This window comes from Bombina bombina, chromosome 2 (genome assembly GCF_027579735.1).
Source record: "Bombina bombina isolate aBomBom1 chromosome 2, aBomBom1.pri, whole genome shotgun sequence".
Lineage (NCBI taxonomy): Eukaryota > Metazoa > Chordata > Amphibia > Anura > Bombinatoridae > Bombina > Bombina bombina.
Genome location: NC_069500.1, coordinates 652,615,800 through 652,632,503, shown reverse-complemented (window position 1 = coordinate 652,632,503; position 16,704 = coordinate 652,615,800). Strand labels below are relative to the sequence as shown.

Below are 16,704 nucleotides of genomic sequence, written 5' to 3'. Positions count from 1 at the left end.
AGAAATGTTCCCTGAATCAGTAATTTCTCCCTCAGACAAAACCTCCCTGGCCCCATCAGACTGAGTTAGGGGCCCTTCAGAAATATTAATATCAGCGTCGTCATGCTCTTCAGTATCTAAAACAGAGCAGTCGCGCTTACGCTGATAAGTGTTCATTTTGGCTAAAATGTTTTTGACAGAATTATCCATTACAGCCGTTAATTGTTGCATAGTAAGGAGTATTGGCGCGCTAGATGTACTAGGGGCCTCCTGAGTGGGCAAGACTCGTGTAGACGAAGGAGGGAATGATGCAGTACCATGCTTACTCCCCTCACTTGAGGAATCATCTTGGGCATCATTGTCATTGTCACATAAATCACATTTATTTAAATGAATAGGAATTCTGGCTTCCCCACATTCAGAACACAGTCTATCTGGTAGTTCAGACATGTTAAACAGGCATAAACTTGATAACAAGTACAAAAAACGTTTTAAAATAAAACCGGTACTGTCACTTTAAATTTTAAACTGAACACACTTTATTACTGCAAATGCGAAAAAACATGAAGGAATTGTTCAAAATTCACCAAATTTTCACCACAGTGTCTTAAAGCCTTAAAAGTATTGCACACCAAATTTGGAAGCTTTAACCCTTAAAATAACGGAACCGGAGCCGTTTTGAACTTTAACCCCTTTACAGTCCCTGGTATCAGCTTTGCTGAGACCCAACCAAGCCCCAAGGGGAATACGATACCAAATGACGCCTTCAGAAAGTCTTTTCTAAGTATCAGAGCTCCTCTCACATGCGACTGCATGCCATGCCTCTCAAAAACAAGTGCGCCACACCGGCGCGAAAATGAGGCTCTGCCTATGCTTTGGGAAAGCCCCTAAAGAATAAGGTGTCTAAAACAGTGCCTGCCGATATTATTATATCAAAATACCCAGATAAAATGATTCCTCAAGGCTAAATATGTGTTAATAATCAATCGATTTAGCCCAAAAAAAGTCTACAGTCTGAATAAGCCCTTTTTGAAGCCCTTATTTACAATCGTAATAAACATGGCTTACCAGATCCCAGAGGGAAAATGACAGCTTCCAGCATTACATCGTCTTGTTAGAATGTGTCATACCTCAAGCAGCAAGAGACTGCTCACTGTTCCCCCAACTGAAGTTAATTGCTCTCAACAGTCCTGTGTGGAACAGCCATGGATTTTAGTGACGGTTGCTAAAATCATTTTCCTCATACAAACAGAAATCTTCATCTCTTTTCTGTTTCTGAGTAAATAGTACATACCAGCACTATTTCAAAATAACAAACTCTTGATTGAATAATAAAAACTACAGTTAAACACTAAAAAACTCTAAGCCATCTCCGTGGAGATGTTGCCTGTACAACGGCAAAGAGAATGACTGGGGTAGGCGGAGCCTAGGAGGGATCATGTGACCAGCTTTGCTGGGCTCTTTGCCATTTCCTGTTGGGGAAGAGAATATCCCACAAGTAAGGATGACGCTGTGGACCGGACACACCTATGTTGGAGAAATGTCAAATTTATGCTTTGTATTGCACCAGCTAACCCAAAGTACACAATACAGCTGACAATGTCACCGTTAATGTACACCATTTTTGTCGAAGAGTAAGCTCTAAGATGACAGCACCCATAGAAAAACAGAGCTTCACCAACCAGCACCCATAACAGGTTAAAAAAGAAGAAGAATAACAATAATGTGGTAGTAACAATTCTAATGGAGCTGTGCTTTGAGGTCTAATGTTAGCGATGCGGAACCTGTTGGCGCTCTACAAATACCTGATAATAATAATGTCCCTAATAAGACAAGGATTTCACTTTAATTTTTGTCTAACACAAAAATATGTACATGTAGCAGAAGACAAGTTCCTGTAACACAAAAAAAGATTTAGCTCTGCTTGTTGTAATTGGAAAACAGAAACAAAATAGAGTACATGCCTTTCCTTCAAATAGGACTTTCCCAGATGTTTCCTGTGTTGCTCCTGTAGAGCCTACCACATCCCCGATCTTCATCCAGCGTCCCTCACTAATGCTCCACTGATAGGCTTCAACTTTACCTTCATCATTAATTAGCCTGGTCTGTCCTTCCTTTGTACCTTAATAAAAAAAAAAAAACAGTAATTAGTGTAGTGTTCGCTACTAGACATTGCTCTTCAGCATTGCACTTGTATTTATAAGTTTCTTACATCTAGCCTTAAAGTGAATGTAAATTTAAATGAATAAGTGCCAGGTTTGAAAAATACTATTAAAAACAGGGGCACTTTCATTCATTAAATTTTACATAGAAGCTTTTTTTTTTTTTTTTTTAAATACTTACCTTCTTCTTTAGGAAAACCAGACCGGCAATCCCCCCGCCTTCTTCTCCTGCTGTACTTAGCATATTGATGACGAAACCGCCTTCCTCCAATCATTACGCGGCCACACGAGCTGGATGCCTTGGGGTGCTGGCAACGATTGGAGGAAGCTGGTTTCGTCATTGTGGTACTAAGTACAGTGGAGCTGCGGGCAGAGGATCGCTGGTCTGGTTTTCCTAAAGAAAAAGGCAAGTATTTAAAAAAAACACATCAAAGTAAAATTTAATAAAAGAAAGTGCCCCTGTTATTAATAGTATTTTTAAAAACCGAGCACTTATTCATTCAAATTTACATACTTAAATATTAATTATTTGGGAAGCATAGATGGGTACATTTTTGTTGATATTTTTAATATAAATAAATTAAAATCCCTTACCAGGTTCGATTAAATGTTCTTTTCCAGGAAGTTCTTCTACCTTAATATCTCCCAGATCTCCAGTTTTAGGGTCAATTGTAGCTTGGGACAGTTCATCTTCAAATGCCTGTATTTCCTCAGCACTGGCTACACGATCTTGTGATGTAGTAAACACTCTTATAATGCCATCGCTGTGAGATATAAAATCAAATGTTTGAGAAAAAATACATTGCTCATCTGCCAATTAAACGTTGTAGTTAAAAGTTACTTAACATAAAAAGAACCAAAAAGTTTTTGTATGTACAATAACATATCAAGTATATAGATGGAAATAATACTTGTGAGTATAGCTTTAATCTGCCAACAACATCTCTTAAATAAACATTACTGTATTGGCTAAGCCTTGCGCATATTCCAAGAATGATTGAATACAGTCAATTTTAATAAGTAAATAAAAAAGGGAAGAATTGAGAATTTTTCTTTGTATAATCTAGCGTTGTCTGGTTTGAGCACCTTATCCCCATGTCACTGTTTACAGCTTTATAATACAGCAATACGTAAAGCTTGTTTTAAAGGAGAGTATAATAACCACAAAGGGAAAACAAAAATATATATATATTGAAAATGGTCAGAGGCAAACAGTTGTTACAGTAATAGCAAGATAAATGTAAATTTTACTGATTAACCCCTTAATGACGACATACCCTGTACATACTATAGAACAGTGAAAAAAACTATTGCGCTATAATCTGATCTATATTGTGATATACTATACGTGATTTTCTAACAGATTTAATTATAAAAAACACAGATATAGTGTAAGGATGTTCTACTAAGTATTAGCAGTTAAATATATAGGAATTAAATATATATAGTAGTATATATCACATATGCCTAATGTTAATACATAATAAATGACATAAATAGCATTTGGATGCCAAGATTATAAGGGTTTCCGTAGATTCACAGTGCCTTTGAAATTAATATCCATGCATGTGAAATGTAGTAATCTTGGGATATGTGACTCAGGTAAATGTCCAAATACTTCAAAGTTTTTGTGAGGAAAATCCTTGGTTCCTATTTAGGTTTTAATGGATTGCACTTTGATTAGTGACCAGTCAAGATGCCTTTCTGTGCTGCTTAGATCCCGCCTAGCGATTCACAACTTTGGCTCCTTTAGTGGTTACATGAAATAAAAGTAAGAAAAAGCGCACAAGGCAAGACTCACTTGAAAGGTTTTATTAGATACATTTGCACACGCAGATGCTATTGCACTTACTAGAAAAACATGGTAAAATAGCCTTCAGATGTAGCGTTCAATTGTCAGCGCTCCTCGTCGCTCACTATAGGCTGAGATGGACTGCCTCCTACTGCTGCTTCATAAGCATCTGGCAGGGTTTTCCGGATACCCTGTAAGCGTGCTTAAAGGCTTGTAGCTGCACTCTACACATCTTGCAACAAAATTCTCCTCAGAACAAAAAGGCGCAAAATAAAGTCCCAGGTAACCAGTTGCTTGGAACGCTTTTGGGGTCAAGAGGCCTTTTTTCTGCCTAAGTGCCTATCACGGGAGTGCAGGACTTTATTTTGCACCTTTTTGTTCTGAGGAGAATTTTGTTGCAAGATGTGTAGAGTGCAGCTACAAGCCTTTAAGCACGCTTACAGGGTATCCAGAAAACACTGTCAGACGCTTATGAAGCAGCAGTAGGAGGCAGTCCATCTCAGCCTATAGTGAGCAACGAGGAGCGCTGACAATTGAATGCTACATCTGAAGGCTATTTTACCATGTTTTTCTAGTAAGTGCAATTGTATCTAATAAAACCTCTCACTTGAGTCTTGCTTTGTGCGCTTTTTCTTTTATTTCATGTACCCTGTACATAACTGATTGTTAAGTGATTGTCCGGGTATTTTTTAGCGCGGGTGGCAAGACTGCGCTATTTGAACCTCCCTCCTGAAGGCTTGCTAAAACAACACTATCTTGACGATGGCGGCGAGACGTTGCTATTAAAGAAAGTCACCCCCCGGGGGGCGTGTCTGACCATCAGCTAAGATGGCTGCTTCTTAATTCTGGCTGATCAAGGGAGAGGATAAAACCGCTGTTTACCTCTCCATATTCCATGAATCAAGCTTTTATTTTCAGAATTTATTGAATGAGAATATCTGGGGAATCGAACTATACTACGTTCACCTAGCTCTCAGCCCAGCAGCCATATTTAGATGTAGTACGCAGTGGAGGCCTGACTACGGCTTGGAACTTCATCAACCCCCCGTATCCTGCTTACCCAGCACATCCAGTCACTTGAACTGAGACAAACCAAAGAATTTATTGCATAGAACCACATTCGCCATTCTCAATTAGAGATTGATTTACACCAAGGTGCTATTGCCAGACTAAGGTACATAGAGACACTATCTCAAGTGTCACTAAGATGGAGTCCGAAGTACAGACATGGGGAGAAGACATCTGCGACATACTAGATGCGCACTTCAAGGAGCTGATTCAACTAATGAGACATTGCTTCTCTGAAGCAATAGTCCGACAGAAGCAGATTGTAAATGGCGCTAATCCTGTCAGCACACTAGAGGAGACATCGGACGGATATAATGTGGAGGCTGATGCAGCTATAGAGCCAGCTGAGATTTTTACGTCCAACACCGTGAGCAATGTCACAGCGACAGATCTGCAAGATTCAGAGATTGGGAGCCCAGGGCATCACACGAGTTGTAAGATTGCAATGGAGAGCGGCAAAGTTACCCAGGTGATCCAAGATGGGCTAACAAAAAATCCTATGCATGCACCAGTTCTTCTTGCCCGGAGAGAACCTGCTGAAAGACAGCCAGAAGCCCATGACAGTTTACGGGGCATCAGGAGCTGCTCATTTGGACTAAAACTTTGCTACTATATAGTTCTTATGAATGTCCTTTTGCTTCTACTGGGGATTTTCACCCGTAAGACACAGATCAGCCCAGGGACATCTAATCAAAGAAGAGGGATCGGTTAGTATACTAAGAATGGACATTTAATGGCCAGTGATCCCAGGACAGGATATACTATCATAATAGTCTGGGACACAGAAGGCATCAATTACTGTCTTAAGTAATGACGGTCTAGAGACCTGAACCTTCAGTTTTTTATGTCCATTGCTGTACTATGTGCAAGATGGTGCCTTCGAAACCTGACATTTATAATTTATTAACTAGAGATTGCATTGCCCTCAGGAAAGGTGTTTGATAGATGTTAGCCTAAACTTTCCACCTCTTCTATAGGTTTATACTAGTTGCCGGGGACCCGGAAAACTGCATGCTATGTCAAATATCTGCTTCCAGCTAGAGTGATGTTAATGAGAGTTCTATTATGGGCTGTTTTACAGTTCTTAACAATATGCCCTTAATATATGTCTAACCGTTTAGTTACTTCTCTGCAATAGTTAATATTGTTAGATATAATTTGTTTAAAGGCAATATTCCTATGCTAGTTTATATAGTGAAAGTTTATATGAGGGGATAAAAGTTTGTCTTCTCCTAGCAGTTAGTTATTCGATGTTCAAACAAGGGATATCTTTATATTTTATAAAATGCTTAGACAAGTGATGTATACAATAGTCTAAATAAGCGTTTTCCCTCTTCAGTGTTTCATTTAGTTTAAGATATGTCCTGCACCATCAGACGGCTTCTTAAATATTTTTATGTATGGGCTGCTGTTATAACCGGGTGTCTCCACTAGAGGGGAGTAGAACTCTATTAATGTCTGACTGTTGTAGAGTTAGCACAGACGTGCTTTTAATATGTGCCTACTCCTTAGTTATTTAGAAGCGAGGTTAATGTCACCATACATAATTTGTTTATAGACATGGTTCTTTAGCTAAGTCTAAACAGGGAATGTCAGAGCTTTGAGATATTTGTTTAATATATGCCACAGCAGCTGGTTATTAAATGTTTAATTCTAGATTATCATCCTATATGCCCTTTTCCTCAGCTTATAAGGTGATGTGAGATTTCCAAATTAGAATGTGATTTATCCCCACAGATCTATCTCATGTAGTGTAAAAATAAGATCATATACCACTATATTTGTTTCCCCCGTATTGATGAGACCATGAGAGTGCTAGCACAGTTCTTTGTTTTTGTTGTTGTATTTTTTCTCTCAGTTTTAAGTTCTACTAAAGCCACTTTGGTGTAGATGTTATTTTACGTACTCTAATAATGTGGTGATGTTGTGTTAATGTACAATATTGTATACTATTATTGTTTGCCCTTATGAGATGAGGGTTTATGTGCAGAGACCATTTGTACAGCCATATACTAATGTATTTCATATAATATTGGTATATATATATTGATGTTCTTTTATATAATTTCAATTTCACGTGACATATTGAATACAAAAAAGAAAACATGGGATTTACCATTTGGGATCCAAAAGTGGTCTCATATAGTTCATAGCTGCCCTTTGTACCATCACGTTTCCATTAGAACTAGGAGGTCCAAGAGTGGCCTTAGCTGCTAATCGGAGGGCATCCAGTATGAGAGGCAAGTTCTATGTCCTTTAACATTGTTGCCTATGGCCATATTTAGGTATTTTGTCAAATATGTTTTGTTTATTCATTTAACTGTAAATTATTTCTTTGTACTGACTTTATGGCTCTGTAATGTTTGCTTGCTTTATTTTATATCACAATAAAATATATATATATATATATATATATATATATATATATATATATATAATATATATATATATATATATAAAAAAAAAAAGTCACCCCCATAGAAAGAGCGACGTACAGGGTAGATCGCTGGCCATTAAGGGGTTAAACTATAATTTTATTGCTTATTTACCAACACACATTTTGTATATATATGTCCTCAATATGTTCTGTATTTTTAGCTTTTATTAAAGCATTGACCAATTAGCTTAGCATACCTTGCACCAACAACAATATCACCATTATTTAGGACACAGCAGCACCACACAGACTGAGCTGGAAGACGAATTGTCTGGGTGCATTCTCCTTTTCTCCAGATTCTCAATGATCTATCCTCTGCAGTGGTTACAAAATCTAAAAAGTGAAAGCATCACATAAGTAACATACAACAATAAAATGTATCTTTTGTTGTCTTTTAAAAACATAATTTATATATATTACCTGATAAATTCCTTTCTTTCATGGTGATGAGAGTCCACGATCCATAACTCCTGGGAATTACCTTTCCTGCCACTAGGAGGAGGAAAAGATTCCCAAACCTCAGAGCTCTATATAAATCCTCCCACCACTATGGTAATCAGTCTGACGTATAGCCAAGCTGACAGAGATGAGCATGAAATAGAGCAAAATAAATAGAGGAAATGGGGAAACATATATATAAAAAAAAACACAATACAAAAAATCAGGGTGGGGTCTGGTGGACTCATCACCATGAAAGAGGAATTTATCAGGTAAGACATAAATTATGTTTTCTTTCATATAGGTGATAAGAGCCCATGATCTATTACTCCTGGGAACTAATACCCAAGCTGCGGCAGAGGGACGGGAGAAAAAAATAGGGACAGGATTACACATCCTTTTAAAGCATAAGAAAAACAGACTCGGAAAAGAAAAAAAAAAAAAAAAAAAAAGGAAAAACCACACCTCTCCGTCAAAGAACTATCCTGTTTAATTTCCAAGCCATTAAACAGAGATTTTAAATCTGGAAAGAAAAACAAGGCCTAGAAGATCTCTTCTTAGAGGAAGAGGCCAAGGTTGGCAACTGTACATCTGAACCTACTGTAAAGAAAAGATACACCATAAAGAGCACTCGCTTAAACTACTAATCTGACGTGAAGGAAACAACAACACACAGTACAATATGGATAATAAAATATAACTTTTATTAGTTAAATAAATAAATAAAAGAATAAGATAAAATAGGAGGTTCAAAATGAGAATGTGTATAGCGTTAACTATACAAAGAATACCATAATAGAGGATAACAAATACTGCAACATATATGTGTATAGGTGGGCTGGGGCAGGATTGTATCTGTATAAAAGGATGTTAAGTGGGAGGAATACAATCCCCAGTACAGTTGCAAAACACTAATCCCAGTCCCCACGGTACCAAGTAATCTGTATAATCAATTAAATAAGATATTTGAAAAGCTGAGGTGAAATGCGCATCAAGGCGACATTACTCTATGTATAACGTTACTAACAGTATATGTGTGAAATATGTTCCACATATACTTAGCTTATATGATCATATAGTTGTTTGGCATTGTGGGGACTGGGAGGTTGGGTACCACTATTGTACTGGGGACCGTATCCCCTCTCTTTGTTACTACATACTATAACTTTAATTAGGTTACTTTTCTCATTATTACTAGTTTATAGTCAGCTGTGTGAAATTTGTTCCACAGCGACTTAGCATCAGCTCTATACATTATAGTATACGTTATTTAGGTACTTAGTGGTACGATTACATTTGACCTGGTGGGACCTTGTCCCTAATTCCTTATTAGTACGAAATAATACATTTTCCCAGTCCCGCTGCATACTTATATTTTGGGGTGCTCCTCACCCTTTATACTAATACTCAAGATATATGTGTAAGATATGTTCCACATATATCTTATTTAAAAGGGACACTGAACCCAAATTTTTTCTTTTGTGATCCAGATAGAGCATGACATTTTAAGCAACTTTCTAATTTACTCCTATTATCAAATTTTCTTCATTCTTTTGGTATCTTTATTTGAAATGCAAGAATGTAAGTTTAGATGCCGGCCCATTTTTGGTGAACAACCTGGGTTGTTCTTGCTGATAGGTGGATAAATTCATCCACCAATAAAAAAGTGCTGTCCAGAGTATCGAACCAAAAAAAAAAACCTTAGATGCCTTCTTTTTCAAATAAAGATAGCAAGAGAACGAAGAAAATTTGATAATAGGAGTAAATTAGAAAGTTGCTTAAAATTGCATGCTCTATCTGAATCACGAAGAAAAAAAATTGAGTTCAGTGTCCCTTTAATTGATTATACAGATTACATGGTACCGTGGGGAGCGGGATTAATGTGCTTTGCAACTGTACTGGGGATTGTATCCTTCCCACTTAACAGCCTTTTATACAGATACAATCCTGACCCAGCCCACCTATACACATATATGTTGGGGTATTTCTTACCCTCTATTATGGTATTCTTTATATACACATTCTCATTTTAAACCTCCTATTTTATCTTATTACTGAAGGGCAACTCCCCCCCCCCCTTCTTTTATTTAGTTAACTAATAAAAGTTATATTTTATTATCCATATTGTACTGTGTGTTGTTGTTTCCTTCACTTCAGATTAGTAGTTTAAGCGAGTGCTCTTTATGGTGTATCTTTTCTTTACAGTACTTTTTTGCAATGTGTCTCTATAGCCCTTGGATATCTGAACCTGGAGAAATACTGAAGAAGATTGTTGTTCAGCCTAGAAGCCATGAGAACTATCTTCGGCATTCCCCAAGACTCACAATTCTGACTGAATACTTCTGGAAGAGGAGACCATTCCCCTGGATGTATAGTCTGATGACTGAGAAAATCTGCTTCCCAATTGTCCACTTCTGGAACATTAACTGCAGATATGACAATGATGGATCTCTTACCAATCCAAGATTTTCTGAACTTCCTTCATTGCCAGGGAACTTATGGTTCCCCCGATGAATGATATGTGTCACAGCTGAGACATTGTCTGACTGAAACTGAAGGAAGGATTCTATCCTCAAGTGGGGCCCAAAAGAGAAGAGACTTGATGAATTGCTCGGAGCTCCATAATATTTATGGGCAACTTCGCCTCCAAATATGCCCAAACTCCCTGAGCAAAGCAAGAACTTCATACTGCACCCCGGCCAGACTGACTTGCCTCTGTCTAAATAAACTGTCCACAGGACAAACAAAGCTTGCTCCTTGAGATATGCGCTGGGGAACTAACCACCATAAGAGATACATTGCTAGAGGACTCAGAAAAAATATTTGAGAAACCAGGGATAAATCCCTGTTCACTTATTCAGCATGCAAAGCTGAAGAGGCCTCATATGAAGCAGAGCATAAGGTACTGCATCTGATGCTGCCACAATTAAACCTAATACTTCCATACAGGAAGCTACTGAGGGAAAGAGACAGAAATTAATTTTGACGTCCTTGTCTCTGTTAAAGACAATCTACTAGTGACTAAATCTATTTGAAATCCCTGAAAAGTAACCTTGTCTGAGAAATCAAAGAACTCTTTGGCAAATTGAATTCCAACCATAAAGCTGAAGAAATGACAAGAGTTGGTTGACATGAGATTCCGCTAAAAGTATAGATGGAGATTAAACCAAGATATCGTCCAAATATGGAAAAACAGAAATCAAGGAACCCAGAACTTTTGTAAAGATTATTGGTGCAGTGGCCAGACTGATAAAATTTGTACAGAAAGGCAAACCTCAGAAACCAGAAATGATAAAAAAAAGAATAGGAACATGCAGATAGGCATGCTTTAAATCTATGGTCAACATGAAGTGACCTTGACAAACAGAAGGAAGAAAAGGCCTGATGGTTTTCACGTTGAAAGTTGGAATCCTGACAAATCTGTTAAAAATCTTTAAATCTAGAACAGGCCGAAAAATTCCCTCTTTCATGGGAACTATGAAGAGAGCTGAGTAAAACCCACTCCCCTGCTCTAAAAGGAGGAACTGTGACTATAACCCCTATAGATTCCAGATGTGAAACACATTTAAGAAAAGCCTGGGCTTTCTCTGTGTTCCTTGGCACCCTTGAAAGAAAAAAAAATTGTCTCTGGCAGATTTTGAATTAAAGCCTTTTAGATACCCTAGAGAGACAATTTTCAGAGCCAAAGGATCTAGAACAGAGTGAAACTATGCATCCTGAAAGTGCATTAACCTGTCCCCACTACCATGTTGACTTAAAAAGTAGGGGAGGAATTTTGGATTGCAAGGACTTTTGCCAATTGGCGTCAGGCCTCCAGGGCTTGCCTGAGTTACTTTGATTTGGAAAGCAGCTGATTTTTGCTCCTTTTTCCAACGAAAGGAACCAAATTGACCAGAAGTTTAAAATTTACTCTAAACGTATTATCTTGTGGAAGAAACTAACTCTTGACACCAATAACTGCTAAAATGATATTGTCCAGTTCAGACTTAAAAAGTCAATTACTGTGAAAAGGAATAGAAAGTAAATTATTCTTAGAAGCTGCAACAGTAGACAAATACTTAAGCCAAAAAGCACGTCTGGCAATAACTAAAACACACAAATTCTAAGCGCTAATTTTTTTTTAGTTATTTAAATTTTTAGTAGAATTTAAAAAAATATATATACACAGAGCAGGGAAAGACAGAAACTTAAATCAACAATAATGACAGAGTATTCACATGTTCAGAAACATTTAGTACACAATGATCTCAAAACATTTTTATATCTAATAATAATATCAAGAATAGCATCAGCAATAAAAGCATTAGCACATTTAAGTGTCTCTAAAAGCTTTAGGAAGTTAACTCAGACTCAACCAGAACAGAGAGTTTTCTCTAACCATTTAGAGATAGCAGCATAAGATTTTCTTAAAATAGAAAACAAGCTTCCTATCTAAGGAGTCTTTAAAAGAAAAAGTATTTCCAAGGCAGAAATAGCCTTATCCGCATTAGGGATATTCTCCAAATGCTCACATTGAAAGGCTTAAGGCACACCTAGTCCCACGTTTTAGAAACAGCCATAGAAAAAGGAAAAAAAAATCATCCTGATATTTAAAATAAGTATTTAGCGGACACTTAGAAGTCTCCCCAGCAGAGGTATCATTTGAAAACTCCAAAACAAGCAATACTTCTTTAAACAAAGAGTGAATTAACTCAGCCTTAAAACACAGAGGGAGATGAAACAGTATAAACAGTCTGACAAACTCCCTGATCATCAGATCAGATACCACTCCCCCTCAGACATAACTAACTCTCAATGAGATTCAGAAATTCCAGCATTAATAAAAAAGGTATATCAGACACTGACCTTTTCCTTTAACATGGCGGGGGGAAAAACAGCCAACAGATCTGTGATTGCAGACTTGATACACTTCCCTCAGATAAGGAGGAGTGTCTAGTTGTTCCTGTAACTAACAAACAGAATGAGAAACAATCCCTTTAGAAGCCAAAGATGCAATAGGTTGGTCACTATGCATACATTTTTGATGACAAGCATTACACAATTGAGCAGGAAGGAAAACCTCAGTCTATTTGCATAAAACACCTTTAAAAACGATTTAAAATGCTTATCTGGAATGGCTTACAAATCTGGATTAGGCTTGCAAAGAATCAGCATGATCCATGGTAAATACAGAACTCAGAGGAGGGAGCAACCCACACCAACCACCCAGCAGCCCAATTACTACTAAAGGCAGCGACCACAGCAACCAGGACACCTAAGCAAGTGCCATATGTTCTTGTGCACGCAGGCACAAACATGTACACCAAGCGTCAAAACAATGGTGCAACAAAGAAATATAATTCCAATGAAGGTAACCTAAGTTACAACATGGCAGCTCCAATTGTTTTATAGACTGCAAAACTTTACACTTATTTTGTCAATATTTAAACAGCTAATAAAACTTTAAAAAAAAGATCTACATTTTATTCTCAGACTTATCTTTTCTATGAATGCATCATTCTATCAAGCACTTATTTAGTGTTTAATGTCCCTTTAAGCATGCCCTGGAGTAAAAGTAAAATAAGTGCAAATGAAGTTTCCTGCACTAAAATGTCAAAAAAGCATATCCTTAACCTTTTAAATAAAAAGGATAAAAATAAGCTTAATTGCCTAATACTCCAAATAGGTCCCCTCATGACAAAATTAGTATTGAAGAGGGGACCTCAAGGGTCCTAACCAGGAAATCCTAAAATAAAAATAAACACCCTTCATTCAGAGGAGGCAAAGACAAGACTGATGATCATAGAGGTGGGAGGGTTTATATAGAGCTCTGAGGTTTGGGAGTCTTTGCCTCCTCCTAGTGGCAGGAAAGGTAATTCCGAGGAGTAATGGATCGTGGACTCATCACCTATATGAAAGAAATGTATTTTTTTACTGTCTTTTTAAAGGGGGTATACAACACTCTAAAGATATCTTCAGAGGTCTCCAATTTTCTTATTGATAATAAAGCATCTAATATATGTTAACAATGTTATATGTTGATTTACTCCTTACATCTACGCAATGTACTGCCCAAATAATTCAAAAAGCAATTTTACTATAGATGAGGAAAACAGCTTCATTCAGTTTTAAACAATTAAAGGGAATAGTTAAGATATATTTATAATATATTAATTTGTATATAAACATATAATTATTAAAAACACAGCATGAAGTGGTAAAAACAAAAACCTACAGGGAACATAAAAATATATCAAATTACTGTTTTCAGAATCCTGAAACAGTCCTAACAAAACCTGCAGATGAAACACACAATCTCTGGCTTGCTCCTCCATAAAAAAAAATAATAATTTAAAAAAAAAAAAAAAAACCTCAACAACAATAAAAGATTTATTTTATTATGAGGAAAAAGAAACAAAACTTCAAAAGAAGCTTAAAAAAGTTCCTTCTAAGTAACAAAATTTAACAGTGTCAGACATTTCTTTTTTTCCATTTTATTCCACTGTGTAAAACAGCAAGGGCCCGATCCGATATGCAGCGTCGCCCGCAAAAGCCGGCGACGCCGAATTTTGTGCGGGTTTGGTATCCTATATACGGCGTAACCTAGAAGTTACGCTCGTATATTTCTGCCTTCGCCCGTAGTTTTTTGGGCCATAGGCAGGAATACCAAACCCACGCAGTTTGGTATCCAATATACAGCGTAAGGACTTACGTGGCGAATATGGAGAAATCTTACCCCATTTTCACCTCGCCACAAAATGCAGCCGTAGTAAGCCTTACGCTGTCTATTGGAGCCCCGTAACTCCCTAAACTACCTGCTAAATAAAACCTAACACCTAACGCATGCGCAATGTCTATCTACCCGTCAACCACAATCCCCCGCCGCAATCCCTAATAAAGTATTTAACCCCTAAACCGCCGCTCCAGGACCCCGCCGCCACCTACATTAAAAGTATAACCCCCTGTGATCCCCTACACCGTCGCCAGCTACATTACCTACCCCCTAATGTGAGCCCCGTACACCGCCGCCACCTACATTACCTACCCCCTAATGTGAGCCCCCTACACCGCCGCCACCTACATTAAAAAACCCCTAATGTGAGCTCCTACCCTTCCGCCATCTACATTAACTACCCCCTAATGTGAGCTCCTACCCCTCCGCCATCTACATTAACTACCCCCTAATGTGAGCTCCTACCCCGCCGCCATCTACATTAAACTACCCCCTAATGTGAGCCCCTACCCCGCCGCCATCTACATTAACTACCCCCTAATGTGAGCCCCTTACACCGCCGCCAGCTATATTAAAATTATTAACCCCTAATTTAATCCCCCTATACCGCCGCCAGCTATATTAAATACATTAACCCCTAATCTAATCCCCCTATACCACCGCCAGCTATATTAAATACATTAACCCCTAATCTAATCCCCCTACACCGCCGCCAGCTATATTAACTATATTAACCCTAATTATATTAGGGTTGATAGAGCTATTATATATTTTAACTATATTAACACTAATTATATTAGGGTTAATATAGTTAATATCGTTATTATATATATATATATATATATATATATATTAAGTATAATAACCATATCTAACTCTAACATCCCTAACTAAATTCTTATTAAAATAAATCTAATATTAATATTATTAATTAAAATATTCCTATTTAAATCTAAATACTTACCTATAAAATAAACCCTAAGATAGCTACAGTGTAATTAATAATTACATTGTAGCTATTTTAGGGTTTATATTTATTTTACAGGTAACTTGGTATTTATTTTAACTAGGTACAATAGCTATTAAATAGTTAATAACTATTTAATAGCTACCTAGTTAAAATAATTACCAATTTACCTGTAAAATAAATCCTAACCTAAGTTACAAATACACCTACACTATCAATAAATTAAATAAACTACAAATATCTAAACTAAAATACAATTAAATAAACTAAATTACAAAAAAAACAAAACACTAAATTACAAAAAAGAAAAAAAAGATTACAAGATTTTTAATCTAATTACACCTATTCTAAGCCCCTAATAAAATAATAAAGCCCCCCTTTTTTATTTTTTGTAATTTAGTTTAGTTTATTTAATTGTATTTTAGTTTAGATATTTTGTTTATTTAATTTATTGATAGTGTAGGTGTATTTGTAACTTAGGTTAGGATTTATTTTAAAGGTAAATTGGTAATTATTTTAACTAGGTAGCTATTAAATTACTAAATTAACTATTTAATAGCTATTGTACCTAGTTAAAATAAATACCAAGTTACCTGTAAAATAAATATAAACCCTAAAATAGCTACAATGTAATTATTAATTACACTGTAGCTATCTTAGGGTTTATTTTATAGGTAAGTATTTAGATTTAAATAGGAATATTTTAATTAATAATATTAATATTAGATTTATTTTAATAAGAATTTAGTTAGGGATGTTAGAGTTAGATATGGTTATTATACTTAATATATATATATATAATAACGATATTAACTATATTAACCCTAATATAATTAGTGTTAATATAGTTAAAATATATAATAGCTCTATCAACCCTAATATAATTAGGGTTAATATAGTTAATATAGCTGGCGGCGGTGTAGGGGGATTAGATTATCGGTTAATCTATTTAATATAGCTGGCAGCGGTATAGGGGGATTAGATTAGGGGTTAATGTATTTAATATAGCTGGCGACGGTATAGGGGGATTAAATTAGGGGTTAATAATTTTAATATAGCTGGCGGCGGTGTAAGGGGCTCACATTAGGGGGTAGTTAATGTAGATGGTGGTGGGGTAGCTGACATTAGGGGGTAGTTAATGTAGATGGC

At 36.6% G+C, this 16,704-nt stretch overlaps 1 protein-coding gene across 1 annotated transcript in view; it reads right to left on the bottom strand.

Moving 5' to 3' along the window:
- PLAA (phospholipase A2 activating protein) overlaps positions 1-16,704 on the bottom strand; it is a 73,336-nt gene that overhangs the window by 31,612 nt on the left and 25,020 nt on the right. Inside the window, 3 exon segments of the mRNA XM_053702595.1 lie at positions 1,944-2,101; positions 2,736-2,905; positions 7,636-7,771. Coding sequence (XP_053558570.1) covers positions 1,944-2,101; positions 2,736-2,905; positions 7,636-7,771 — 464 coding nt within the window.